Source organism: Pinus tabuliformis, chromosome 5_2, assembly GCF_031772625.1.
Source record: "Pinus tabuliformis cultivar Carrire ecotype Pingquan chromosome 5_2, CPIR1, whole genome shotgun sequence".
Classification (NCBI taxonomy): domain Eukaryota; kingdom Viridiplantae; phylum Streptophyta; class Pinopsida; order Pinales; family Pinaceae; genus Pinus; species Pinus tabuliformis.
In genome coordinates this window covers 1,036,479,625-1,036,506,810 of record NC_142306.1, presented here as the reverse complement: position 1 = coordinate 1,036,506,810, position 27,186 = coordinate 1,036,479,625, and the positions used below count along the sequence as shown (strand labels likewise).

General features: G+C 40.2%; 1 protein-coding gene across 5 annotated transcripts; it reads right to left on the bottom strand.

Annotated features, from left to right (window-relative positions):
• Nucleotides 1-1,111: 1,111 nt before the first annotated feature.
• On the bottom strand, nt 1,112-4,897 carry LOC149162772 (ammonium transporter 3 member 1-like). 5 transcript variants are annotated; one of them, XM_089437381.1, is made up of 4 exons: nt 4,747-4,897; nt 2,912-3,707; nt 2,338-2,623; nt 1,112-1,816 (listed from the first exon to the last, which is right to left on the bottom strand). In XM_089437381.1, exons 2-4 carry the CDS (start codon nt 3,554-3,556, stop codon nt 1,287-1,289), a joined length of 1,461 nt encoding a protein of 486 aa, XP_089293507.1. In that variant the 5' UTR covers nt 3,557-3,707; nt 4,747-4,897; the 3' UTR covers nt 1,112-1,286. The 5 variants fall into 5 exon arrangements, with proteins under 5 accessions (XP_089293507.1, XP_089293512.1, XP_089293509.1 ...); XM_089437386.1 differs by having other exon boundaries at nt 2,912-3,702; nt 4,747-4,867; XM_089437383.1 differs by lacking the exon at nt 4,747-4,897 and adding an exon at nt 4,251-4,699.
• Between the last annotated feature and the right edge of the window lie 22,289 nt (nt 4,898-27,186).

The window sequence follows — 27,186 nt, the reverse complement described above, 5'->3', positions numbered from 1 at the left end:
ATGCCAACATTGTTCATGAAACTTTCAAAGCATGTGAACATTACAACAATAATCATATACACAACAAAGAAGTAATTACACAAGATTCCAACACTCCAACATGTTCAGTAAATTCTTGAATATTGGACACTGAATCTTGTTTGACTATCATAAATAGATGAGAACCATAAGAGCATGTTTCTTGCTCATTTCATGTTTGGTAAAACTTCTTTATAGAACTTTAATCAGGAGAGGACATAAATAATATTAATATTAATATTAATAAATATATTAAATCATGTTGATTGGCATATAAATGATGCAAAATGATGTGTTTGGGTATATTGATCACATTTGATAATGTGGTTGTGCTAGTATATATAAAAAAGTTCTGGATTCAAAACAAGTGTTTAAGAAAATATATTCAACCAATACATGAATCAGTTCAAGGTTTGAATCAGTCTACAGCCCTTTGAAAAAAATAGAATATCACATATTAGCAAGTCCTATCATATTGATATGTCATTATGGTAATAGTAATTTGCAATTGGACAACAAGTATAGATATTCACATAAAGAAAAGATTGATAAGGTATAATAATAAAGTTGGTATTATATTAATTTTGAAGTAAAAGGATAAATATATTTTTTTTTCCTTTTTACTTTTCTATTTTAAAATAATAATAAATTATCAGTTTTAAAATGAAAAAACCATCAAATTTATCTTTTCTATTTTAAAATAATAATAAATTATCAGTTTTAAAATGAAAAGATCATCAAATTTATCAATATTAATTTGTTCAATATTCTTTAAAATGGATAAAAACATTATACTTACTACCAAACTTACCATTACTTATTTGTTATCTTCCTTCTCCCTCATTCTCATATTCAAAAGAGTAGAAATATATCAAATTTATCTTTACCAATTAGTTGTTTTTGGTTTTTTTTCCTAATTTAAAATAAATAAATATTCAATTTAAAATAAATAAGAAATGATCAAATTCTTTAAAATGAATTAAAAATTTTAAAATAAAAAAAGACATTATACTTACTCACTTATCCATCTTCCATTCTCCTCAGAGAATGAAGTACTTCCCACCAAAGCAATTTGTAATAGCACTTACAAAAATAAAAATAAGAACTAAATACATTACACAACGAAACAAATTACAGTACACCAAATAATACAAGAGTTACAATCCCCTACAACAAAATACACCAAATAATACAAGAGTTACAACCCCTCCAACAAAATACAGCAATCAACAGAATAGAATGTGGTCTCTAATAGATACCAAACTTCCTCATAATTCAATTGTTACTCCTCTGGCACCCGGTCCTTTGCCATCTCCAGGAGTTGTATCATCATACCATCCATGCTTTGTGTTGTCATATTTCTCACCATCTCCCCACAGAGCATAAGCTTCCTCACCATGAATTGCATCATCTCCAATCAGAAGTTGCTCATCTGTCATCCTTAAGGGGATCACCAATCTTATCACCAACAAGATTATGCTTGTGGCTACAACATTCCAACCTATTATAAAACATGCTCCAGCCAGCTGCTTAAGGAACTGCACCCCACCCGGACCTCTATAGAAGGCTCCCTTCGAATTTGTGACTGGTAAGAAGAGTGAACATAGAGCAGGCTCTGCGAAAAGACCAGTTAGTGCGCCACCCAATACTCCAGCAACAGCATGAGTATGGAATACACCGAGCGTGTCATCAACCTTCTGTAATAAGGTTGATCTCTTATGCAAAACCATCATTGTAAACCACGGGATAATTCCAGACAACACACCCATTGCAATTGCTGCCCATCCTTGCACAACACCTGAAGCACAAGGAACATAGACAATGGACATCAAGACATCTTCTTGGGTAACTTGCAAATGCCTCAATATAAAGCAATATTGAATGGAGGTGAAAATGGACATTTTTTTTTGGGATATATGCACACACATTTTTTAAATCAAAGTTTAGGTTTCGATACCAAAAAGAAGAAATGTCCTCTAATACCAAGGATGATCAGATTGCTCTTTGTTTTGAACTAGGAAGTTCAGTTCCACAGTGTTTTAATTAGGTCCAAGTCTCTTCCAATTTCATCTTAATTCAGTTCCACAGTATTTTAAATTAGGTCCAAGTCTCTTCCAATTTCATCTGAATTTCATCTTATTTTGAGTTCACAGAGGACAGAGCCACGCATCAGTCATCTAAAATTGCTAATTAGATTCCTTAAAGCTGTCATAAACCCCTTCCTACAATTTAATTGTGAACTCTTTAGGCATTTAATTTTATTTTCATAGTGAATGAATTATTGGTATTAATTAAAAAAGATAAGCATTAAAACAGTACCTGCAGCAGGAGTAATGCAGACAAGTCCTGTTATCATTCCCTGGACAGCTCCAATGACAGAGGGTTTTCCAAAAAATATGACATCCAAGCAAGTCCATACCAGGAGACTGGTGGCTGCACAAATGTTGGTATTTAATACTGCCATTGACGAATCAATGTTGGCAGAGTAAGGATCCCCTCCATTAAATCCAGACCACCCCATCCATAAAAGACCTGCTCCAGCCAGCATTAGCAGGACGTTATTTGGAGGAAATCTTTCGCGATCCTTTGTTAACCGAGGTCCAACCTGGAGAAGTAGAAATATATATATACTGTAAACCCCTTCCACAGAAAGCAAAATACATTATATTTTTCTCAAGGAAAACCTAGGAGTCGAACCTAGAAATGCTTCCCCATAATCATGGATGGCATTCTTTGTAAACTCATTAACATTGACATAGATTAATGTGCTTAACCTAGGGATTTGAATCACACATTGATGGCAGGGAAGTAGCCACATGTCTTAAAACACTGATCTAGCAATGCATATCATATGTTGAATGAGCGAGTTCAATTAATATGAAATTAAACATACCCAATAAGCTGCAGTGAAACCTGAAATGCCTGAAGAGACGTGGATGACATATCCTCCTGAATAGTCAATCACACCCCATTGGAAAAGGAATCCTCCTCCCCATAAGCTGAAAGCTCCTACTGTATATGAGAAGGTGAGCCATAATGGCACAAATGCCATCCAGGCCTTGATATTCATTCTTCCTAGCACCGAACCAGCCAATAAAATCAATGTTATTGCTGCAAAAGAAAACTGGAAAAACACCATGGTAGCCATAGGAAAGAAAGGTGCGATCATAGCGGTCTCCAAGGTGCCATTATGGTGGTTGTGCTGTGATGCAGGAAGGTCGGCAGCTCCGATGAGGTACTTTTGGCCTAGTGCTGGACCTGCCTTGCCCCACAAAGGAAGCAATTTATGCCCAAATGCCATTTTATATGCCCATGTAACCCAGCAGATCATAACAGCAGAAAATGCATAGAGTGCCATGAAAGCAGAATTTACAGCCCACTTCTTTTTTACTATGCTGCCATATAGGATGACTAGGCCCGGCATGCTCTGCATACCCACAAGCGTGGCCGCTACCATTTGCCATGCATTGTCTCCTTTGTTAAGCCAATCAGGAGATGTAGTCCCATTCTGATAGGCAGTTGGCACATAAGTTGCCATGGCTGAAGCAATAATCAGCAGAATTCAATACTGGACACCGAGACAAGACCTTGCCTGAGCAGCGCTCGGGACCAAGGCCTTACCTGCCTATGCGGAGCTCGAGTCAGACTGTAGACCCTCTCTTCATCCGGCTACAATTCAAACCTCTGTTCTGCAATAAAACACATAAGATAAGCTGTGTCAGAAACCGAAGTCCTAACCATGTTGCTCCAAAGTTGAAGATATTCATGAAGCAAATATTGGGTGAAAAAAAAGCCACGAGAGAGTAGGATGCTAATGGTCTGAATAAATCAAGGTTTTATGTAACTTCAACAGCTAAGGCTTTGGCAACCAAATTTTTATCATATACGAATAAACTTGGTAAAAACCATAAACCATGAAGCCAAATGTTAACACCAAAACCTTAAATACAGGACTCAGAGACCAGCAAAAACTTCCCAAAACAAAATCAAACTATGGTTATCAAAAACCATTGATAGCAGGAAGTCAGAATTCAAGAGCTATACATTTCTTGTGGGCTTTCCATCTGTAAGTGATGTATGCTCATATATTAAAACATGCAGAAGCAAACACACACGAGAGACGAGAAAAATTATGTGCGTGCTTCCTTGCTTTTGTATCTTGTGGGTATTTAATCTTGTTTTTGCTTCTGTGTTCATTTAGCACACATCAACTGCCATCAAAGAATACAGACCACTTGGTATCAGATCTTTCATTGAGCATACAATTTCCGATCCTTCTAGATATGTGATCTTGTTTTCTTGCTTCCATGTTCATTGAGCACATATCCACTGGCATAAGAGCTTTCATTAATGATAAAAAATCTGATCCTCAAAAGCAAGCCTGGTGTCTTTGCAAACACCTACAAGATCCATTAGGCTCTTCTCACCTTCTGCACCTCTAGTTTTATTTGAAAGGCAGTGGCTGTCATGTACAAAAATTGCTACGAAAGTAAGGGCCGAACCCATATGGATTCTCAGACTCTGAAGCAAACCCATGAAGGGTAGTGATTAAGTACATCTTGATGCACAGCTGAGAGGTTATGTGCAGTTTCTGTAGCTTAAAATTACATGTAAGGCCCAACTCTCTTGACAGAAAACCATAAAAACAATCACAGATGGAGCTGTGAGACATGTATTAGAAAAAGAAAGCTTGAAGTAAAAAGTTCAATATCAATTATTAAAACAAACCTTGCGTGAAGCAGTACACCTCCTCCAAGCTACGAAACTGTTACATATGCAGTCCTCTCACAGTTTTGATAAGAAAACACCGAGCACACACAAATTATAGGAGAGAGCATCAAATATAAAGCACCCTCAGACCTTCAATGAGTTGACTCGTACATCCTTGCAACAAATACCTTATCACAAACTATTGGTTATTATCGTGATGATGGTTATTAATGTTTGTGAATGTTAATTATAGACTAATGATTTGATCTAGAATTTTCTTTTTGTGTTTTGAAAGATTAATTTGTTAGATCAGTTGTCCTTGGAAGAGGAGGTTTTAGCCTGATTGAAAAACGTTCCAATGGGCTCAACATATTGAATCATTTCTCACATGATAAGGAAGAAAACTCAATAGAGTAGTGACTATGGAACAAAATGATAAGAACTTTTCTTGGGTTTTTTTTTTTTTAAATGGCATGTCACAAGGGGATCCTCTTGCATGTGGAGGGGTGGGGATTCTGATCTTTGCAAATAATCATTCCATTAAGTTTAGCCTAGGCTACGCATAATTGATGGAACTAAAATTAGTATTGCTGCTGGCAAATTAAAAGGGAATTAATAGTTTATAAGTGTTTGGTGATTCTCATGTTGTCAACATATGGGTAAAATATTAACAAAGATGTCACAATTTCTTTCTAAATTTTGTCTTGGAAGGGGCAAAGGTTTGAAATTGTTTTTCAACCATCTTGCTCTTCATCATGTGCACATGAAGAGAAATGTAGAAGCTAATGGTCATTATTGTCATACACAAAAATACTATTTGTAATATTTTTGAATTTGATTATCATAATCTTTGTCTTGTTAGTGTTAAAAGTCGTATTGGTAGTAGAGCAGAAATACTTGAGAATTTCTAGTTGTTTGTCAAGATCATAGGGACACCTCATCATAAGAATAATATCATCAAATGAAGATGAATGATGACAATGCCAGCTAAAGGCATACCAACACACCATACTTGATCCAAACAACCCTCTAACTTGCCAGTGTATATGTGAAAAAGCATAGAGCATAGGAGACAACCTTTTTTAACTCCAATATTATAGTTAATATCTTCTGACTGGCTCTTAATATGTCTAAAATTGGCAATAATGCTCTCATACAACTGTTGGCTTAGGGGATCCTGACCCAGGTTCGGAGTTAGTTGCGCCAACCAACAAAACCCTACACTGTTGGGCCTTTCAGCAACAACCTGCATAGCGCAGGCCGCAATCTCACCCGAAGCAGTATTGGGGGATGCAAGAACCAAGTTTTTGCATCCAGAGACTAGTGGGATGTATTTTAGTGCCTTATATCTTCTTCCACGCATATCTAACCTTCCAGCAGAGCTTAAACCCTGAACTCAGCCCTAAGTACTTTCAATTCTTCGTGAAACCAATCAATTCCCTTATTCCAATCCTAAGAGCATAGAACTGCTACTTTCGCGCACATAGACAGGTCTTCTAGGGTTTTTGGGCTTTAGATCTATCATCACACTGACCTATTTTCCTTATCCAAAACTAACTCAGTTTAGATCTAGAACTTTGCGTACATTATTCAATCATCTTATTAAGCATAAACATATTCAATTGACCCAATTCGCACACATAAGACACATTAATTCAAGAAGACAGTATTCAGAGAGATATAAGCAGATAAACAGATAAATCATAGATGCAAGTATTTCCAACCCAAAATCAGTTTTTATTAATCATAATCTTTCTAGTACAGACTTCAACTACCCTGCGCACTCAGCTACATGGGTCCATTCACTCAGCTGTGGATTCTTCTAAACCTTCGCGCACTCAGCTACAGGGCCTTTCCTTTGCTACTGATAGGAATAGACCTTCATGTATATCAACCGCTTACAATATCATTCATTCAGTCATCTCTCTATTTTTATCTATCCCCAGTTATCTCTAAGACTCTCTATGACTCAACTATTTATAGCTTTTCTAATACAATACAATGGCCCCTGCCTCATGGGTGAGTCTTCAAAACCAACTAAAACAATGGGCTAAGACCCCTTTGACTCCTATCTATCTGCGTGCTCTGCATCCACATTTCGCAGAGACTTTACATCTTTTACAAAAATTGACTAAGTTAATTCAACTCTACCCTTAGGGACCCCATCCCAACAGGCCCCCAACACAAATATCGTGACTCGCCCTCGAGTCACTCAGTTGGTTGTTCCACTTTTTGGCGGAGATCATTGAATGCCTTGGTCAATGCTTGAAGTTTTGTGGTACTCCATTTTGTTGCTTATTGTACCTCTTAGACCAGTTTCTCTGTGGTTGGCCCCTCTACTGCAAGTTGCATAGTCCTCTAGGTCTACTGCATGGTTTTCAACTTCTCATGAATGTTCTGTGAAAGTTGGTTGGTTTCCTCTGTCCAAGGCTGAAGCTGGTCTCTTAGCAAGGACTTTTTTTTTCTGCAACTCTTGGATTTGTATCAACATCGCCTTGCCTTCCTGCAAGCGTGCAAAGCACTGGACTGGCACCAATGTTTGCATTGTCGTACTGATCTTATCATATTGTTGTTGCACTTCCCTGATCTCTGTGTTCAACTATTGCAACATAGGATCCTCCTGTAGTGTATCCCATAGGCCCATTGCCTAAGTGAATAACTAGTCACAACCCTGAACTGCGACATCTAGTTGATCCATTGACTCTTTTATAGTTGTGCCTCTTTGTTCCTGAACTTCTGGTGGACTGGTTGGTTGAAGCTTGAGCTTGAGTTCGAATATCTGCATCTGGAATTCAAAAGTGACACACCCAGCCTCATCCTTGGCATCGTGCACTACAACAGCTAACTTCTTGACTTTCATCACAGCATGTGCATCGTCTGGGATATGCAATTCTAGAACTGTTTGACATGCCTGCTCAATTATTGTCTCTAGGTTTGTGCTTCGCGCTTGCATCTTCTCTTTCTCCTTTAGTGCATGTGTCTTCTCCTCGTATATCTGTGCATTATTGACTTTACACTCACTGAGGACCGCAAGGGCGCACTACTCCCTAATCTACAATTCATCGGATACCCCCAGATGCAATGCATGGATGGATTGGATCGGTAACACGGCCACATTGATCCCAATAGCCTTGATCTTTTCTAGTGCATTGTGGTCTTCCTGGTTATCTACTCGCAAGGATCCTTCTGGTAAAGAAATGATCCTTAGGTCCATCATCTGTTCCACTTTAGGAACACTCATGCTTGCTTGAGTCAGGCTCACTTGCACCATGCTCGCTTGCACCATGCTCGCTTGCCCCACGCTCACCTGGATCCTACTAGCCTGGATCTGCAACTCACGCAGATCCTTCTGGACACTTCCTAGTGTCAACATATACTTATGTTCGAAGTGTGACCATAGCTCGACGTGGTATCTCTAACTTTTTCGTCGATTTCATCTAAATCACCCTCTGTGAGCACAAGAGGATCCACTTGCACTTGCTTATCATATTTCCGCTTCTTTCACAGACCTGTTGTGGGCTCCTTGGTGTGCTTTTATAATTTAAAGGGGGTGGATACCTCCTCTCCTGCATCACCACCCTGTGTATATAGTTCATGCTCATCAATGTGTTGCGAAGCTTATTTGTTGCTTGCTTCGATATCCTCTTTTTCCTTTTCAGCATGCTCTTTAGCAGCACACTCCTTCGCAACCCACTCTTTCTCCATAGCTGCCTTAGAAACATCTTCTTTTTTCCTCTACTGGGCAGCTTTCTCCAGCGTGAATGCATGTTCTTGTTCTTTATTCTTTTTCGCGGCAGAGGTCTGCGTGGGGGAGCTTTCTCCTGCTTTTCTCATCCCAACATCCAATTGGGTAGGCTCGCACCACTCTGCTGGCCATCCACCCAAAACCTCCTATACATCTGTGTCGGCCACCAAGTAAGGAAACTTGTGCCATACCTCTTGAGGGTATTTCCTCGCATGAATCCATACATTGTGAAAGTACGTGGAAATTATCTATCGCATGTTGCCTAGTGACTTGACAAATGGCACACCGTAGTGCAGCTCATGTGCTCGACCCAGCTGGGGCTTCTGGCTTCAGGGGGGCTGGCTCTCCCCCTATAAGATAATTCGCATATACTGGACAATGATCTTTATTATGCCCATCGCCCTTGCACTTCAAGCACCAAACTTTTGCGCGCACTTCTGCCTTAGCCTCCTTTTCTTTCTTTAGACTCTGTAATTCAAGGTGCAGGCTTGCTAACTGTGAGTGAATCTATTGTACCCCCAGGTTTGTAACCTGAATAGGAAATGTGTGAAACCTCTTCGTGATCTCCAATGCTTCTGCTTGTGTGGCTATCTTCTATTGTGACAGATGGATTCTTAAATGTGGCAACAACGATGCAATAAACTAGCCGTGATACTGGGTATCTGAGATTTGCATGTTAGCCTGTCTGATATGGCACTTCAACCTCTGATCAAAATCCCAAGGTGTCTCATCGACTCTCATTAGGATCTTCTTAAATTCAATTACCGACTGTGCCTCATATTTAGGCTTGCTAAATTCTTTTTTCAAAGTTGTCCGAGTCTCTACTAATGATGCTTGAGGATTATCAGGCAATACTTAATGTACCAAGTTAGTGCACGATCCTACAAGGCAGTAACCAATTGCGCCTTCTTTATATTATCATCGGTGATTTGTTGCATTGTCCATACAACATGCACGACAAACTAGAAATTCTCTCGATATTCACTTCCTATTCCTTTGAAGATCGACATCTTCATTGCGTTCACCATGATGAATGGTGTAGGTGGAGGAAGAGGTGTAGGTGAAGGTGTACATGGTGGCAATGGAGGTGGAGGTGGAGTAGATGGATGAGATATCCTTGGAATACCCTGAGTTATTAAATGAACAGCGCTTCGCAGTGTCAGCACCACCCCTTCTTTGTCACTTGAAGGAGGTTCAATCAATGGACTATACTGTGGACCTGATCCGTCATGACTTCTAAAGAATATTCCACTTCGCATAGCTCCAAACATCAAGGTAATAACATTACCCGCTTTTCACATAATAACATTTTAATCCAAGTATTCAATGACCTTAAGTACTTACCTTGTAGTCCTTTGAAGAATCTTTTCTCCTCTTCGCTATAACTAACTGAGGTGTTAACTCCAAATTCAGTAACAAATCCCCCCAGAATTCAATCAAGCCAATGATCGACAACCCGTGCAATCTTGTTTTCAGATGCCTCTAGTCATCGCACCAATTTTGGAGTCCACACTATAGGACTATTGAGTTTCTACCTTCCTTGATTGTCTATCAATTTGGCTAACCACTCATATAATTCAATTGGGAAGGTGAAAAAGAAGATTTCATGTACCTTTATATACAAATATATGTTCAACCAATCCTCCTTCGATAGGTGCAGATCACTGTTTTCTTGAACCAAAAACTTGTGAATCTTTCGATCTAACGAATTTTCAATCTCTTTCTTAGTCAAATTCAAATGATGCGACATCACATTTCTCTTTTAAGCAGATCCTAGTCCTAGCAACGAAACCATTTGTTGGCTTAGGGGGTCCTAACCTAGGTTCCGAGTTAGTTGCACCAACCAACAAAACCCTGCACTGTTGGCCCTTTCGGAAACAACTTACATAGCGTCGGTCGTCTCATCTGAATTAGTATTGGGGGATGCAAGAACCAAGTTTCTGCATCCAGAGACTGGTGTGATGTCTTTTAGTGCCGTAGATCTGCTTCAGCGTAGATCTAACCTTTCGACAGAGCTTAAACTCTAAACATAGCCCTAATTACTTTCAATCCTTCGTGAAACCAATCAATTGCCTTATTTAGATCCTAAGAGCATAGAACTGCTACTTTCGTGCACATAGACAGGTCTTCAGGGTTTCTAGGCTTTAGATCTGTCGTCACATGGACCTATCTTCCTTATCCAAAACCAACTCAGTTTAGAGCTAGAACTTCGTGTACATCATTCAATCATATTATTAAGCATAAACATATTCAATTAACCCAATTCACGCATGTAAGACACATTAATTCAAGAAGATAATATTCAGAGCAATATAAGCAGATAAACAGATAAATCATAGATGCAAGTATTTCCAACCCAAAATTAGTCTTTATTAATCAGAATCTTTCCAGTATAAACTTCAACTACCCTGCGCACTCAGCTGCAGGGGTCCATGCACTCAGTTGTTGACTCTTCTAGGCCTCCGCGCACTCATCTACGGAGTCTTTCCTTCGCTACTGATTGGAACAAACCTTCCAATCTATCAACCTCTTACAATATCATTCATTCGTTCATCTCTCTATTCTTATTTATCCCCAATTATCTCTAAGACTTGCTATGACTCAACTATTTATAGCTTTTCTAATATAATACCATGGGCCCCGGCTCATTGGTGATTCTTCAAAACTGACCAAAACAAGGGGATAAGACCCCTTTGACTCCTATCTATCTACGCGTTCCGCATCCACATTTCATAGATACTTTACATCTTTTACGAAATTATTTACAAAAATTAACTAAGTTTATTCAACTCTACCCTTGGGGACCCCATCCTGACAGGCCTCCAGCACAAAGATCATGACTCGTCCTCGAGTCACTTAGCTGGTTGTTCCACTTTCTGGCGGAGATCGCTAAATGCCTTGGTCAATGCCTAAAGCTCCGCGGTACTTTGTTCTGCTGCTTGTTGTACCTCCTAGACTAGTTTCTCTGTGGTTGGCCCCTCTACTTCAAGTTGCGTAGTCCTCTGGGTTTGCTACATGGCCTTCAACTTCTCATGAATGTTCTGTGAAAGTTGGCTAGAATCCTTTGTCCAAGGCTAAAGTCGATCTCTTAGCAAGGACTCTTTTTTCTGCAACTCCTGGATCTGTATCAACATCACCTTACCTTCCTGCAAGTGCACGAAGTGCTGGACTAGCGCCAACATCTGCACTGTTGTACTGATCTCATCATATTGTTGTTGCGCTTCCCTGATCTCTATGTTCAATTGTTGCAGCATAGGATACTACTGTAGTGTATCCCATAGGCCCATTGCCTGAGTGAATAGCTATTCGCAACCCTGAACTGTGACATCTAGTTGACCCATGGACTCTTTTATAGTTGCGCCTCTTTGTTCCTAAACTTCTGGCGGTGTGGTTGGTTGAAGCTTGAGCTTGAGTTCGGATATCTGCATCTGGAATTCAAAAGTTACATGCCCAACCTCATCCTTGGCATCGTGCACTCCAACATCTCACTTCCTGACTTTCGTCGTGGCTTGTGCATCGTCTGGATGCAATTCTATAACTATTTGATAGGCCTGCTCAATTACTGTCTCTAGGTTTGTGCTTCATGCTTGCATCTCCTCTTTCTCCTTTAGCGCCTGTGTCTTCTCCTCATACATTTGTGCATTGTTGACTTTACACTCACTAAGGACCGCAAGGGTGCACTTCTCCTTGATCTGCAATTCATCAGATACCCCCTGATGAATTACGTGGAGGGCCTGGAGCAGCAGCGCAACCACTTTGATCCCAATAGCCTTAATATTTTCTAGTGTGTTGCGATCTTCCTGATTATCTGCTCGCAAGGATCCTTTTGGTAAAGGAATGATCCTTAGGTCCATCGTCCGTTCCACTTCGGGAACACTAATGTTCACTTGATTCTGGCTTTCTTACACCGCACTCGCTTGCCCCATGCTCACGTGGATCTGCAGCTCGCACAAATCCTTCTGAACACTTCATAATGTTTTCATATACTGTTGTTCAAAGTGTGACCATAGCTTTGATGTGGTATCTCTAACTTTGCCGTCGATTTCATCTAAATCACCCTCTATGAGCACAAGATGATCCACCTACATTTTCTTATGGGATTTCCACTTCTTTCGCGGACCTGTTGCAGGCTCCTTGGTGTAATTTTGTAATTTAAAGGGGGTGGATACCTCCTCTCCCCCATCACCGCCCTGTGCAGATAGTTCCTGCTCATTAGTGCGCTACGAAGTTGATCTATTGCTTGCTTTGGTATCCTTTTTTTTCTTTTCAGCATGCTCTTTAGCAGCGCACTCCTTCACAACCTACTCTTTCTCTGTAGTTGCCTTCGCAACAACTTATTTTTTCTTCTGCTTGGCAACCTTCTCTCACGCAACTTTCGATTCTTGTTCTTTCTTCTTTTTCGTGGTAGAGGTTTGTGTGGAGGAGCTTTCTCCTGCTTTGCTCATCCCAACATCCAATTGGGTAGGCTCGCACCACTCTACTGGCCATCCACCCACAACCTCCTGTATATCCACGTCGGCCACCAAGTAAGGAAGCTTGTGCCATACCTCTTGAGGGTCTTTCCTTGCGCGGATCCAGACATTGTGAAAGTTTACCTTAAAGTCTACGAAGGCCCTCAACTGCTTGAATAAGGTGGGAGATAACCTTGGCCTTCGGTTTACAGCCACGTGGATGTCCATCTCCATGAAAACCCAAAAAACCTTGGATTATGTACTTTGTGCTGCATATTTTGTTTGCCACAATGAAGCAAACTTCACTGCCTCTGGGAGGGTCTCATTCAGCGAAGGGAACTGACTGTCCTCTGGAAGCCTCCATGCCACCAAAATAATTAGCAATAAGAGCCAAGCATAGTGGAACGACTGACTCTTCTCTTGCTCCTTGTGACAATTGGCCAAGAATTCCTTACAGAGATATTGGGCTTAGTTATACTGGACCCCGTTTGCACACTCCGCGGCTAGCGATATGACCAGTGTGGGCACTTCATCCATGCAACACTTCAGCATTATCTTGCCTGCGAGGATCTGCCCGGAAAATTGTACCGCCTGGTTTGTTATGGAGCAGATAGAATATTTGCACTTTCCCTTTACCACCCCGTACTCGGTCTTTATGCGGTCTGCAACTATTTTTCTAGTGATTTTCCAACAAGCTCTTTTTCCCGGTCCACTCCTTTATAGGGAAGCTTCGTAATCCTGGATAGGCTCACTTAGACATAGACACCCATAATGCACTAAGGTCAACAACTGGCGCACACACACCGTATTGATATTGGAGTGGTGAAAATGAGGTACGAACAACATGTGTAAAAGCCTCGCTAGCTGAACTCCGTGAACCCATTTCATTGGTTCTAACTTCATGACCCCTGTATCTTCATAGTATATGCGGGTCATATACTGATTTGTGTCTAAATGTGGGAATTTCTCCTGGTTAGAAAGGTCTCAATCTTATATCTTTAGTGTTGGTATGCGTTATAAGAGTGTACCCTCAAATTGAACTTCAACTGGAAGCAACGACGTAGAAATTGAAAATTTGTTGGAATCAGGGTCTTTGGTCACCTTCTTCCATCCTCTTCGCGGAAGCACATATGCCGGAAGCATAGTGATTGGTTCCACCTCCTTGGCATCCAATTCCTCAATTCCCTGTTAGAGTTCCTCTTCATCTAGGTCTAGTGGCAAAAAAGGTTGCTTTTTCTTATCCATATTTCCCTTCTTCCGCACCTCCTACAGATGTTTTTGGGGCGAGTGACATATTGGTTCGACGACCGACTTCTTTTGCTTTTCCTTAGAAGCGGAATGTTTAGGATTAGGTGACCTTGGCGCTGTACGTACTATGGGTGTAACTTCTTTCTCAGGAGCTTTGCAAACCCATCCGTCTTCTTCAGGCTACTTACCTTTATCTACGCCAATAGTCATACCACTTCTTAGTACAATATTAATGTTTTGATCCTCCTCACGGGGCTCAGCTCTCATCATTTGTAAATTTTGCGTAGGATACTTTTTATTCTCTTTCATTTTAGCTATTAGCATCGACATTATTCTATGGCATGGTCGAATTTTCTACAGTATTGACACAAAGGGTGTGTAAGATTCAGGAAATCTCATGTGAAGTGCCACGATTGTTTGCAGTTGTAGCAGATAATGTGACCATGACCTCGACCAGGACCTCCTCCTCGGCCTTGAAAACCCTCGCATGCTCCTCCTGTGCCAGGATCCTAAGGTCAGGGTTCTACCTACATATAGTAAGTAGGGGTTCTTTCCATCATTAGTTCATAACTTCGACAATGATGCTCATCATGGCCCACAGATTTACAGAAATTGAAAAACAGCTGTTGGGGTGTCTGAATGAACTTCTGAAATAAGTGGCAATTATATGTCACATGTTGCCCAGTGTCTTGACAAATGGCGCACCATAGCGCAACTCCTGCGCTTGACCCGGCTGGGGCTTCTAACTTCAGAGTGGCTGGCCCTCCCCTATAAGATAATTCACGTATACTGGACAATGATCTTTATTGTGCCTATGGCCCTTGCACTTCAAGCACCAAACCTCTTCGTACACTTCTGGATTAGCCTCCTTTTCTTTCTTTAGACTCTGTAATTCTAGGTGTAGGCTCGCTATCTGCAAGTGAATCTATTGTACCCCCAGGTTCATATCCTGAATAGGCGATGCATGCAACCTCATCTCTATCTACAATGCTTTTTCTTGCGTGGCTATATTCTATTGTGATAAAGGGATTCTTAAATGCGGCAAAAGCGATGCGATAAACCAGTTGCGATGCTGGGTATCTGAGATTTGCATGTTAGCCTGTCTGATCTAGCACTTCAAGCTCTGATCAAAGTCCCAAGGTGTCTCATCGACTCTCATTATGATCTCCTTAAATCCAATTGCCAACTGTGCCTCAGATTTAGGCTTGCTAAATTATTTATTCAAAGTTGTATGAGTCTCTGCTAACGATGCCTGAGTATTATCATTGCAATACTTAATGTACCAGGTTAGTGTGCAATCCTGCAAGGTGGTAACCAACTGCACCTTCTTTATATTATCATTGGTGATATTTTACATTGTCTATACAACATTAGTGACAAACCAGAATTGCTTTTCCTATTCCTTTGAAGATCGACATCTTCATTGCATTCGCCACGATGAATGGTGGAGGTGGAGGCAGAGGTGTAGGTGAAGGTGTATGCGGTGGCGGTGGAGGTGGAGTGGATGGATGAGATATCCTTGGAATACCCTGATTTATTAACTGAATAGTACTTTGCGGTGTCAGCATCGCCCCTTCGTCGTCACTTGAAGGAGGTTCAATCAATGGACTATACTCTGGACCTGATCTATCATGACTTCTAAAGAATATTCCACTTTGCATAGCTCCGAACATCAAGGTAATGGTATTACATGCTTTTCACATAATAGCATTTTAATCCAAGTATTCAATGACCTTAAGTACTTACCTCGCAGTCCTTTGAAGAATCTTCGCTATAGCTAACTGAGATGTCAACTGCAAATTCAATAGCAAATCCTCCCAGAATTCGATCAAGCCAATGATTGACAACCCGTGTGATCTTCTTTTCATATTCCTCTAGTCGTCACAACAATTCTAGAGTCCACACTATAGGACTATTGAATTTCCACCTTCCTTGACTATCTGTCAATTTGGCTAACCACTCATATAATTCAATTGGGAAGGTGAAAAAGAAGATTTCATGTAACTCTATATACATATATATGTTCAACCAATCCTCCTTCGATAGGTGTGGATTCCTATTTTCTTGAGCCGCAAACTTGTGAATCTTTCGATCTAACCACTTTTCAATCTCTTTCCTAGTTAGATTCCAATGATGCGACATCACACATCTCTTTTAAGCAGATCACAGTCTCAACAATGGAACCATTTATTGGCTTAGGGGATCCTGACCCAGGTTCCGAGTTATTTGCACCAACCAAGAAAACCCTACACTGCTGGCCCTTTCGTAAACAACTTGCGTAGCGTAGGCCATAGTCTCACCCAAAGTAGTATTGTGGGATGCAAGAACCAAGTTTCTACGTCTAGAGACTAGTGTGATGTCATTTAGTGCCTTAGATCTTCTACCACACAGATCTAACCTTTCGACAGAGCTTAAACCCTGAACTCAACCCTAAGTACTTTCAATCCTTCATGAAACCAATCAATTGCCTTATTCAAATCTTAAGAGCATAGAACTTCTACTTTCGCGCACATAGACAGGTCTTCTAAGGTTTCTAGGCTTTAGATCTATCATCACACGGACCTATCTTCCTTATCCAAAACCAACTTAGTTTAGATCTAGAACTTTGCATACATCATTCAATCATCTTATTAAGCACAAACATATTCAATTAACCCAATTCGCGCACGTGAGACACATTAATTCAAGAAGACAGTATTCAGAGCAATATAAGAAGATAAACAGATAAATCACAAATGCAAGTATTTCCAACCCAAAACCAGTCTTTATTAATCAGAATATTTCCAGTATAGCCTTCAACTACCCTGCGCACTTAGCTGCAGGGGTCCACGCACTTAGCTATGGACTCTTCTAGGCCTTCACGCAATTAGTTGCAAAGCCTTTCCTTTACTACTGACACAAAAAGACCTTCCTGTCTATCAACCACTTACAATATCATTCATTCGTTCATCTCTCTATTCTTATCTATCCCCAGTTATCTCTAAGACTCACTATGATTCAACTATTTATAGATTTTCTAATACAATACCATGGCCCTCGGCTCATGGGTGAGTCTTCAAAACTAACCAAAACAAGGGGCTAAGACCCCTTTGACTCCTATCTATCTGCGCGCTCCGCATCCACATTTGGTGGATACTTTACATCTTTTACAAAATTCTTTACACAAATTGACTAAGTTAATTCAACTCTACCCCTGGGGATCCCATCCCAACAACAACCTTATTCATGAAATGTGTAACTCGAAAGGAACTTTTAACTCTTAATGTATTCCAATGGCTAATTCGAGGAATTTTGTCAAATGAGTTTTTAAAGTCAACCAAAAAACAAAAATAGTTAATTTTATTATTATGACACTCCTTTGCAAGGATTCAAAGTGTAACAACGTGGTCCAAAATTGAAAGATAACTCCCAAATGTAGGCTGGCCTTTATATCTTTTTCCTTAGCTTGCTAGCCATAACTTATCTTTTTTCCAACATTCCTATAACTTAACTAAAAGAGTGATGATCATAATAGTCTTATAATTAGGGGACTACTTTAATCCCATTTTTATAAGAACAATAATATTTTAAACCCATGTTTAAAGGAAATTTTGTTTGATTACTATATTAAAAAATATATATTTTAAAATTAATAAACTAAATAACTCGACTTTTTTGAATTTGTTTTAATTTGATAAAATTTCATCTCCATTCACATATTTTTATCATTTTTTAATAATTGGATTTGCTTTACAATAATCTTAATAATTTGAATTGCTTATCCCCTCGATAGGGGTGTTAATAGTGATGAGATGGGGGCTTTGGGTGCAGTTCTTGACATCCGCTAGACATAAGGTGCATTTAAAGCTTGGAGGGGCACGACTTGCCCCCTCATGCAGTGGTATGCATAACAACAATTGGAATATTCTATATAACTCCAGTAGTATGAAGCTTCTAGATCGCACCAATGAAGGTTGGAGAGTAGGTGAGGGTTGGTCCTCAACCTCTCTTTGCTTGTTATTTGTCCTCACTGAGTTGATGGCAAGCTCTGGGCCCTGGTGGGGGTGTGTAATTGAAGCAAGAGGTGGAGAAGGTAACAACTTTTGTGCAACTTGGGTGATGAAATGGAGCTATCTTAGAGTTGGGGATTATTTATGGTTGTGAGGCACCAGGTGTTGAAAATAGCAACAAGAAATGCTAAAAATAGAAATGCTAAAAATAGCATTGCTATAGATAACATTTTAGGATAGATTCTAATTTTAACTTGTCCTTGAATTAAAATTGAGCATTAAAATTCGAATTTAGTCTCATCAACTGTTTGAAAAGTAATTAATTAATTCATCTTGAGTTAAATAGTTGGAGAAATTCAAACATGAAGTCTTTATGAAGTCATGCAACAGTTATCCCTTTGATTGAGGAAGTTATCCCTTAATTAAGGAGATAAGGATGATTTGTATTTGAGTTGTAATTAGTTAGCTCAGTTAACTGAGTTAAGTCCAGTTAAATTAGTTCCAAATAGTTGGAGGAAAAAATTGTGAGTTCGGTCAGTTAATACATGCATGCATGCAACTAGTGTTCTCCATATAACTAAATATTTTCTCATAAATGACTCATGCATGTCAGTTCAGACAAAGACCCAGTTGAGATTAAAGGCAGGGATAGTGTACTATCAGTTGCTAGGATTTTTCTATAAGAAAATCTCTTGCATGCAGAAGGAATTCATTCCTTCAGGATTGTGCAATTTCTACAGAGGTCAAAGTAGTGTGTGAGGTGAGAATCACATAGGTTACAGCTGGAGGACCTAGGGAAAACTGCACAAGGAAATAGGAGGTTTGGAGGGCTGAAGGAATTCATATGTGTTGTCTATTCTGTTTATGAGCAACAATGAGGGATTGTACTGAGAGCTGGATAGCTTGAGAGCTAAAGCTTTGTGTAATCCTAAGATATTTCCACCTTGTATGATAATATAGATAGCGGGGTTTTTATCTGAGGCTTTCCCCAGAGTATTATTCTGTGTTTCATGTGTGTATTGATTCTTCTTCTCTGTTATATGTATTCTATTTGATCTTTTCTCAAATCGATTAAGCTTCTGCAAGTTTGATAGTAGAAGTAGATTAAGTATTTTGCTTTAGTACATTGCATAATCAGATTAATCTACAGTGAGAATTTCTACATGGTATCAGAGCAAAGATGATCAAAGCAGAGAACAATATACACAGAAGGGAGAAGTTATAAGGTTGAAGTTCTTGATTATAGGCACAAAATCAATTTCTTATCACATCTCAAAGTTCACCAATGGCGTTCAATGGCTTGAGACTTAAGTATGCCCTGGATCATAGCTTGAATTACATAGCATGGTAATATCGCATGGAAGCGTATTAGAAGACAATGGTTTGAAGGACTTCATTGATCAAGAAGTCCCCAAGCCAGTAGCAGCTAATGCCCAAGAATTGGCGGAATGGAAGAAATGTGTGGTGAGAGTGAGGAGGATTCTTCTGGAGGGAGTTTGAGACCATATTGTCTCAAGTCTCCATGGGAAGGAGACTCTTTTTTCAATTTGGAAGACATTGAAGGACCTATATCAGAACATTAGCGACTAGAGGAAGCTAGCACTTAAGGAAAAGCTTCGGAAAATCAAGTGTGAAAAGGGCGACACAATCTCTACATATCTTAACAAGCTCACCACCTGTAGAGATGAGCTTGGAAGTGTAGGAATCATGACAGATGATGATGATATGGTGAGTCTTGCTCTCCTCGGTCTTCCTAAGAGCTGGCATAGCTACCAGGACACAGTGAATGGAAGAGAGAAACTGCTGGATTGGGAATGACTGTGGTTAGATCTGATGCAGGAGGAGATCAGGAGGAGCACCAGAGATGGTTCTTCATCCAAGGAGGATGAAGAAAATATGGCCTTAGCGAGTAAGGCAAGGAAAGGGAGGAGAAGGATTATCATTCCAAATCAAGTTCTTCTCATGGTGGGAAGAAGATTGACAAATCTAAAGTGAGATGCTTTAATTGTCATGAGGTGGGCCATTATGCAACTCATTGTCCATTAAAGAAATCCAAGAAGGGATCCTCAGAATGATCTGAAGGTGATCCAAATTGGATCCATGAAAATTTATCAAAGTGCCATGACTATATCAAATCAAGATAGACTTCGAATTTATGAACAAAGATCTATCAGGAAGACCTCTGGATAGTAGCAGTTTGCAGCGACTAAGGAACAACGAGGACCTCAGGCAAAGCGTGCTAACTGAGGCCCATGGAGACCGCGGAGGCGGAAAAACTGGCAGTTAGGAAGCCTGGATCAGGAAACGAAGGCCATTTCTGATCGCTGGGAAAAACCCCTCGATAAGGAAAAGCCCAGAAGCACTCGGTCGCATGGGAAGCTGGGAAACCATAGGGAAAGTGCTAAGGTGAAAGGCGGATCCCACGCTCCAAAACCGGCGGAATATTGGAGGCATCCTTGGGCGATAAGTGGATTTGGCAGAAAGCGAGCGATTCCATTCATCGCACGACGCCTGTCTGGTGGATGAGAGAGAAAACCGCCTCTCATCACGGGCTAATGGTCGAGCAAGTCAACCGCGCGATAAGAGAGAACACCGTAGGATCTGGAGGCTCCAGATTTGATGGCTGAGATTGTGCCCGATGGGAAACTAGATTTGACAGGGGAATTAAGCTGCAACATATAAAAGTCTGGAGTCCGATTTGACCGCTGAGTTGGCGGATGAGTCATTCCACAATGTAACCAAAATACCAAACCATTGAGGAAGAGCTGGCACAGTTCATGAGAGGAAAAGTGGCCACTTCCTTGTGAGACGTTAGCGATGACGTAGAGGTAGGGAACTCCAAGCGAACAACAGTAGGCAATCCGAAGGGGCAAAAGAGGAAGCAAACATTAAAGGACAAATTGGCTTTAAGCCATGAACAAACAGAGAACAGAACAAGGAAGAACCAGAGAAGGGAACAGTGAAGAAAAGACGAAATAGCCAGTGAAGAAAAAGGCAGAAAGACAGAGAGCCGAGTTGACCTGCATCATAAGGCAGCATCGAGCAGACAGAAGACTTGAGGGTTGAAGCAATCCCTGTGAGGATCTGTCGGGAATTGAGTACCACATTGGGCTTCTCGCATTAAAGACCAGAGAGGTCGAGACTTGGTAAGGAAGAGAGTCTGTGCACTCTAGTGGCTTGGGGAATCCAAGAACCACCCTTCTAAGCATCCTCTGTTTCAAGAGACTCGAGTTGAGCTCCTCACTATAAATGTCTGCTTAAAAGACACAATAAAAGAAGGCCACTATCGAAAGATGGACCAGAGACGTAGCCCTGGAGAATAGGGCGAACTCCTTATTAATTCGTTGTATTCTTGTATTTGTTTACTGTGTTTCTCTTATTGTTTTCCATTTTCCATCGTCTATGTATTTTGCAATTTGATCAATCTGTTGCCTAAGATAACATAGACACACACCACCACATGAGTCTGTAATACCTTCATTCATTAATTATTTAACTGAGATCACTCACGAGTGATTTTTAGATCAAGTGGTATTAGAGCTTTAGGCTGTTAAGGTTAGACAAGCTTGTGTTGGTTTAGTTGTTGAACGTTAACTAGATCAAAGCTCAAATTAGGAGAAGGAGAGTTGGTCAAAACTAATCCTGAAATTGGGAGAGTCTATCCTTGGAAGACAATGTCAGAGGAAGGTTCTATGGGGCCAGACCCTTAATTCATAGATAGTTTCCTAGGCATAAATTCCATGGTAGAAGAAATGTATAGGGACTTTAGAAAACATAAGGATGAAGATTCATCAGACTTTAAATAAGACAAAGGAGAAGATGAGTCTCACTTCCATGACCACTCAAAGGGCAGAGGGAAAGAAGAAAGCTTTCTCACACCTCCTAATAGCCCTAAACACAAAAAGAAAGCATCTTTGATCAAACTAGATGTCAAGTTTGATTTACCTATATATGATGGAGAGTTGAATGCAGAAAAGCTGGACAATTGGATTAGACAAATTGATGTTTATTGTAGAGTGCAGAATATCGATTTAGACAAGAGCAAGATTTAGCTGGCAAGCCTACGCCTTGGAGGCACTGCCTTGGTTTAGTGGGAAGGCAGGACCCAAGCTGACCTAAAGAGGTATGGTAAGACTATCTCTGTCTGGAGTGAATTTGTTTCTGCAATCTAAAAGAAGTTCTATCCATTGGCCTACATGCAACAAGCCATGATGAGCTGGCAAACTCTTCGATAGATGAAAGGGCAAAGTGTGCAAGGGTACACTCAAGAATTTAGAAAGAGAGCATTGATTCTAGGAATCTCATTAGACTCACCTGAGACTCTGTTGAAGTACATTGGTGGTCTACACAGCTACATGAGGCACACCATCCTCATGTTTAATCCCACTAGTATAGATGAGGTATCTGTACAAGCTACTCGTCTAGAAGCTAGAGGAAAGAATGGAAATCCAGAAGTTGGGGGATCATCCCAACCCACTGCAAGCAAGAATAAGGAGAAGAGAAAGCAGAAATGGAAATCAAGGAAGGCTACCACTGCATAGAAAAGCAAGGCTTCATACACTCATTGTAAAACGGATGGGCATGATGATGAGCATTGTTGGATTCTGCATCCAGAGCTGAGACCCAAGAATTTCAAGGGCAAGAAGAAGAAGACTGCTGCAACTATTCAGAAAGATTTGGGGTCAGACTCAGGAGATAAAACAACTATTGCAGCCACATGTATAAAAGGTAAGAATTCTGAAGCATCTACTAGTAATTCTGCACAATCTACTATTGATGAAGAAAATGAGAGAAAAAGACATGAACTTTTCCACATTCGAGTTATTTCCAAACATCACAAGATTGATACTTTGTTTGATAGTGGCTCACAAGTAAATCTAATTTCTGAAGCAATTATAAAGAAGTTGGAATTAGTAACTACACCTCACAAGAAACCATACCCATTAGGATGGTTGAATGATAAAGCACAACTACAAGTGACTATACAATGCAAACTCAAGTTTTCTTTTGGGTCAGCAATTTTAGATGAGGTCGAGTTAGACATAATTCCTTTGGATATATGTGGAATTGTTTTAGGAAGTCCTTACTTGTATGACAGAAAGCTATTTTCTATAGAGCCGAGAACAAGTATCTACTTGTTAAAGATGGAATCAAATACTTTGTAAGAGCTCATAAGCTCAAGAATAATTATACTCTCATAAACTCAGGGTAGATGAAAAGAATGATAAACTCATGCAAACAATTCTTACTGATGGTTGTAAAGGAAAAGAAACCTGATAAAACCAATGCATTTGAGGGCTGTAATGCTAAACAACAAGCTGATTTCGAAAAGGTTGTTTCAGAGTATGATATCTTGTTTCAAGAACCAAAAGGTCTGCCACCCAAAAAGGAAATAGTGCATGATATTATTTTGCAGCAAGATGCTCCATTGCCTAACATTGGAATGTATAGGTTGTCCGCTTTAGAGAATGCTGAAATCAAGAAGCAGGTGTAGGAGTTGCTCGAGAAAGGGTTCATCAGACCTAGTAGATCACCATGTGGATCACCAATCGTCTTGGTGAGAAAGAAAGATTGCTCGTGGAGAATGTGCATTGATTATCAAGCACTGAATAAGGTGACAATAAAAAATCGTTATCCCCTTCCTCGCATAGATGATCTGTTAGATCAATTGAAAGAAGATGTTTATTTCTCCAAGCTAGACTTGCATAGTGGATACCATCAAGTCAGAGTTGTAGAACAAGATGCATGGAAGACCGCTTTCAAAACAAAGCAGGGATTGTATGAGTGGCTGGTTATGCCTTTTGGCTTAACTAATGCTCCTGCTACTTTCATGAGATTAATGAATGATGTACTTAGACCTTTTCTTTATGAATTTGTTATTGTGTATCTAGATGACATTCTGATATTTAGCAAAACGTGGGAAGAACACTTAAAGCATGTTAAGCAGACACTAGATGTTTTGAAAAGAGAAAAACTTCATGTTAAACTCTCAAAATGTGAATTTGGCAAAACAACTCTGAATTATTTAGGTCATATAGTAGGGGGTGGCGAATTGAAGATAGATCCATCTAAGGTGGCAGTCATTGTAAACTGGCCTAAACCCAAATCTGCTACAGAAGTTAGAAGCTTCTTAGGAGCAGCACAATATTGGAGAAAGTTCATTTCTAACTTTTCCCTAATTGCAGCTCTCTTACATGCTTTAACAGGATTGAACAAGGTGTTTCAGTGGGGAGGCAAATAGCAGAAAGCCTTCAGCACCTTGAAAGAAAAGATTAGTACAACACCTATACTAGCACTGCCTGTTCTTCAAAGACCATTTGAGATCCAAACGGATGCCAGTGACTATGCCATGGGAGCAGTGTTGACACAGCATGGTAAACCCATATGTTATCATTCTGAGACATTTAATTTTGCAGTAGTTAACTATACTACATATGATAAATAATTGTATGCATTAATACAGAGTGTGAAAAAGTGGAAACATTACTTAATGGGCAAAGAGACAGTATTACATACTGATCATCAACAACTTCAATATCTACACTCCCAAACTAAGTTGCAGCAATCAAGACACTATAGATGGATGGGTTTTCTACAAGAGTTTCATTTAGTACTCATCAGATATAAAAAGGGAGTACACAATAAAGTTGCAGATATGTTATCTAGACCCATTATAAATGCATCTACTATACTTAAGCATAATCCTGTGTTACATGAAAGTTACATTGAACAATATGCTCAAGATATAGACTTTAAAGATGTATATGCAACTTTAAGTCAAGGAAAATGAGTAGAGGAATTGGATTATCATGTAAAGGACCGAGTATTATACCATTGTGGGAAGTTATGCATTCCACAAACTGAAAGAGTAAAGATAATTCGAGAAGCCCACACTTCTCTAATATCAGGTCACTTTGGGGTAAGTAAAACAGTTGCATAGCTGCAAAGATTTTGTTATTGGCCAAAAATGAATGTGATGGTTTCTAGATATGTAAGAGGGTGTACTATGTGTGCTAAAAGCAAGCCAAGCAACAGAAAACTAGGCTTGTACACTCCATTTCAGTTCCTTCTCACCCTTGGGAAAGTGTTTCCATGGATTTTGTTGGAGGATTGCCTAAATCTAGGAAAGGTCATGATTATCTGTATGTTGTTGTGGATAGATTCAGCAAAATGTGTATTTTGATACCTTGTAATAAATAGATTACAACTGAACAAACTGCAAAACTATTTTTTGAACATGTATGGGTTCATTTTGGATTACCCACTTCCATTGTGTCTGAGCGAGACACCCGATTTGTGGGGAAGTTTTGGTCAAGTCTGTGGGAACTGATGGACACCAAACTGAAGAAAAGCACAACTTTTCATCCACAAACTGATGGCTAGACAGAAGTAGTCAACATGACAGTGATCCAGTTGCTCAGGGGATATTACAACAAGCATCCTAAGCTTTGGGATGAACATTTATGTTATGTGCAACATGATTACAATAGAGTAAAACATTCTTCTACATAGAGATCTCCTTTTGAGACCTGTTTTGGTTTCACACCAAGGTCTCCTTTGGATTTTGTCTTTGGTAAAGATACCACAGTTGAGGGACACAGTGATGTGGACAGGGCAACTAGGTTCATTGAACAAATCCAAGAGATCCACCAGGCAGTATAGGAACAACTAGAAAAGAGCCAAGCCAAATACAAGGCAAGGCATGACAAGCATCAGATGGAGCATAGTTTTCAAGTTGGTGACCAGCTCTGGCTGTATATCAACAAGGACAGGATGCAAGGTGAAGGTAAAAAGCTAAAGCCTATCAGGTATGGACCCTTCAAGATACTCAAGAAGATTGGTGAGAATGCTTTTCGCCTTGATCTACCAGCTTACATGCACATCTACTCAATCGTAAATGCAGATTGCTTGAGGTTGTTTGAACCTTCACTAATTGAAGATCCTGAAGAGCAAAGTCAATTGCCTTCTATTGATGACCTGCTACCTGAATATTTTAATGAATTGCAAGAAGACACAATTATGGATAGGAAGGTGAGGACGATGCCAGGGGAGATGTTGAGTACCTCAGAGTTGGGCTTAAGGGTTCAAAGCTGAGCAGTGAAAAGTGGATAGAGATTAGACAAGTGAGAACCCTCACTTAATCAATGCTTGAAAACCAACTTTTGGTGGTCCAAAAGCTTTTTCAGTGTGAAGGCCATGATTCGAATTGGATCCATGAAAATTATCAAAGTTCCATGATTGTATCAAATTAGGACAGACTTTGAATTTATGAACAAAGAGCTATTAGGAAGACCTCTAGACAGTGGCAATTTGTAGCCAACAAGGAACGACGAGGAACTCGGTCAAAGCATGCTGACTGAGGCCCATGGAGACCACGCAGGAGGCAAAACTGGCAGTTAGGAAGCCCAGATCGGGAAACGAAGGCCATTTCTGATCGCCGGGCAAAACCCCTCGGGAAGGAAAATCCCCGAAGTGCTTGGTTGCATGGGAAGCTTGGAAACCGTAGGGAAAGTGCTAAGGCGAAAGGCAGGTCCTACGCTCCAAAACCAACAGAATATCGGAGGCATCCTTGGGTGGTAAGCGGATTTGGCAGAAAGCGAACGATTCCATTCATCGCACGACGTGTGACCGGCGGATGAGAGAGAAAACCGCCTCTCATCGTGGGCTAACATCGAGTAAGTCAACTGCACGATAAGAGCGAACACTGTAGGATTTGAAGGCTCCAGATCTCACGGCTGAGTTTGCGCTCGATGGGAAACCAGATTTGACAGGGGAATTAAGCCACAGCATATAAAAGTCTGGAGTCTGATTTGACTGTTGAGTTAGCGAATGAGTCATTCCACAGTGTAACTGAAATACCGAACCATTGAGCAAGAGATGGCGCAGTTCATGAGAGGACAAGTGGCCACCTCCCTGTGAGACGTTGGCGATGACGCAGAGGCAGGGAACTCCAAGAAAACAACAACAAGCAATCCGAAGGGGCGGAAGAGGAAGCGAACAGTCAAGGACAAATTAGCTTTAAGCC